Here is a 3320-nt window from a genome sequence, read left to right on the forward strand (position 1 = left end):
CTATTGGTGGAGGGTTGTTGCATGATGATTTACATGTGTGAAGCAATTGAACTACATTGATCATGGGGTATGTGGCACGCAAAAAAAATTTTGCATATAAAGGGCAGCACCGAATGAGAATAGCTATACATGTGAGTGGAGGTAATGTACCGTGTCAGAAATCTGATAGACCAGGAGCTTAAATGAACCAAAGGTTGCTTTATTCAAGTACCCAGTAAGTATACAGTGATTTACTTCCACCTAATTGTTTGTCTACAGCGATGAAGGAAAACAAAACACTAGTCTCAGTGAATACAACATTGGAATCAGATATTTTTTTGGCTGTTCTTGTTTTTCTTAACATACACTAATGTGGTGCTCAGAGAGAATAAACTCTACACATTTTATGATTGACACACAGGTGATTTACTGAAGTTTAAGGCAGAGGATGGCTGACATGAGAATGTTTTTATCAGCAGTACAGTAAAATCTACAGGATGGCAACAAATCTTTCAGCACACAAGGTGTGTTTGTGCATAACTATTCTGCAACCCTGGCAAATATGTTAAGCAGGTTGAGAGTCAAGTGATTTTCTTAAGCAAAAAGCAGACTTCATAATCAGCAACAATCAAGATTAATGTATCAGTGGTTAATCCATTAGACATCAGGGGGATATAAATATGAATAGAGTTTGCCTGAAAGGTTAACTGTCTAATGGATAAGCAGTTCATATATCCTGTCTATAGCACTTACCATGTTGATGTTAGCTGTTCACAGTTGTCTGTAATGAGTATGTTTATGACATAAAAATGTGTTCATAAAGAGTCTACTGAAACAAAAATTGTTTATATGTCCACATAATGATTGCATGTCTTTACTTCCAAACTTGAGGTAATCATGGCTAAAAGACTGAAATCCAGTGCATGTTATGATGCTATATTAATGGCAATGAATCATTATGATATTATCATTCAATTTTACCCACATTATCTTTGTTAATAAGATCAGGCATCAATCTTTTTTTTGTTTTTCCTCCCATTCTAAATTTTAGCACTGTTTTAATAAAATATTATCTTCACATTACTGTATATAGTTATTTGGAGAATTAATATTACGTATAATATTTCAATACTTTGTAACTTCAATGACTTCATACAGAACTAAAAAATTACATTTTAAAACCAAATGTTAGTTTTTGAAACCTTGTAGAAATCAACTGAATATACATAAAACAATTATTTTTATATAAATAATTGCTTATATATTAGTAGTGGTTATGTTACTTCCATAAAACTTAAAACACCCTTGAAAGTAAATACATTTAAAAACCTAAAACAACATAAGGAAAATATTTTAGATAACTAAAAACTCATATATAATAATTAGATTAATTAATTGTGTAAAACAATTTATAAAATATGAAAATGTACTTTTAAGTTACCTGTATATCAACACTCTTAATTTCAAACTTACCAAAGTTGAAACAGGCCCAATTCTTAAAGGCTCGAAATGTACTTTTTTGGTTGGAGGTTGGCTGCCACTAGGGGAATCTCCCTGTAGTGTTCTTTTTGATGACATCTTCCAAGTTAATGTATCCTCAGTTTAAACTAAATGTATATACATATATATATATATATAAATACATTTATGTATACATAAAAATATATACATGTATATATGTGTGTGTCTAATGGGGTCAGCTCTCCATCAAGTTCATTATTTCAAATTTTAAACTCAGCATATAAAGAGAATGTACCCTCACGAAGTGTTACCAATGGAAATAGCAAAGATCTGCTAACAGATTAGTGGACACACACATTCACACCTCTTATTAATTCATTAAAATTACTTTTATTTACTAGTTGCTGACGTGTATTACAAAAAAGAAAAAAGTAATGACCCACAACTAATTAAAAAACATAACACTCCAGAGACTTTGCACAAGTACTAGTGTGTGAATCACAAAACATTTATGAGCTCACTACCACAAATCTTTGTATTAAGCAGCCATAACATGTGCAAAAACCAAAAATCTCATCTCGAGTTTCTTCAATTATCACATAATATCCAATAAGCACTACAAGTTGCAAGTTTTGAATAGATATGTTGAAATTACTAATAACGTAAAATAACTGTTACAATCCACAAATACTTCCATGTATGCATGTAAATACTGATGATTTATTCATGCATAAATAAATGTAAATATATTTATAAAAGAAAAACAGAATGTTTTCTCTTTTGTTGTACAACTTTTTCTGTGAAAAAAAAAAACAAACTCCATTCAAAAGTAGAAAATGTGCTAGTACACTATCACTATTTTCAACCACTGGTCAAAATTTAATAAAGATTTGGCATGGAAAGTTCCACTTCAGTGTTTGGTAACAATAAGATACTATTATAGTTATTAGGTTTTTTTGAAAAAAATGAGGAAAGAAACACAGTATGGGGCTCAAGACAGCCTAAACACAGAGCACATGTATGCAGTGAATGCATCTGTAAAACATTTTTAATCTATGTCTTGTATGAATACATTAACTTGTTTACCATTCAACAATTTTAAAATATTTTAAGGAAGCACCCTTTCATGATAATAAAATTACAAAAAAAAATTAAAAACCAGAGTATAACATTATTGTCATGAATATAATTATTTATGCAGAAATTCAAGAAGTTACAACTGCTAACAATAGGGGATCATGGTCAGGAAGCACGAGATGGCTCCGGATCTAGGTTAAGGAGCACAACCTACACACAAGGAACCATTTAGTTCTTCAGGGCTTTCCATGCACACCTATCCAGAAGAAAAAATAAAATTAAACCTACCATTTTCAGGAAATCACAGATTCTCCTCTTAAACTTTTATAAGGTATTGGCCTACATTACTAGTGAGATAAACTCATTCCATAAGCTAACCTCCCTGTTAGAACACTAAAACTGTATTTACTTGGGCATAGCCTGTCTTTTCAAAATCTTAAAATTTTGCCCTATCATCCTGATTTCTTCAGAACACAACACAATAAGATCACCACTTGTAAAATTCATTAAGGTCACCTCTTATTCTTCTTTATTCAAGAGAAAATTGGTTAAAAGTTACTAACTTATCCCCATAAGATAAACCTCCCATTTCAGAAATCATCCTTTCCATTAAATCAATACCTTTTTTTAAATAATGAGATTAAAACTGTACACAGTATTCCAAGTGAGGCCTAACTAGTAAGTTGGGCAAATAAATGGCAGATAGGCTTTAATTATAATAAATGCACAACAGTGCATGTGGTTTATCATAATTTGTATTACAAGTATAATTTGGATGGGAATAATCATAATAGTGTTATGAA

General features: G+C 30.9%; 1 protein-coding gene across 4 annotated transcripts in view; it reads right to left on the bottom strand.

Moving 5' to 3' along the window:
- LOC106478704 (E3 ubiquitin-protein ligase Bre1-like) overlaps positions 1-3320 on the bottom strand; it is a 60721-nt gene that overhangs the window by 53945 nt on the left and 3456 nt on the right. For all 4 annotated transcript variants that reach the window (XM_022382356.1, XM_013939266.2, XM_022382355.1 and 1 more), the window contains one exon: positions 1453-1586. In XM_022382356.1, the coding sequence (XP_022238064.1) occupies positions 1453-1557 (105 nt within the window). In that variant the 5' untranslated portion in view covers positions 1558-1586. Of the gene's footprint in view, positions 1-1452; positions 1587-3320 lie in introns of those variants that run through there.

This window comes from Limulus polyphemus, unplaced genomic scaffold (genome assembly GCF_000517525.1).
Source record: "Limulus polyphemus unplaced genomic scaffold, Limulus_polyphemus-2.1.2 Scaffold242, whole genome shotgun sequence".
Taxonomy (NCBI): domain Eukaryota; kingdom Metazoa; phylum Arthropoda; class Merostomata; order Xiphosura; family Limulidae; genus Limulus; species Limulus polyphemus.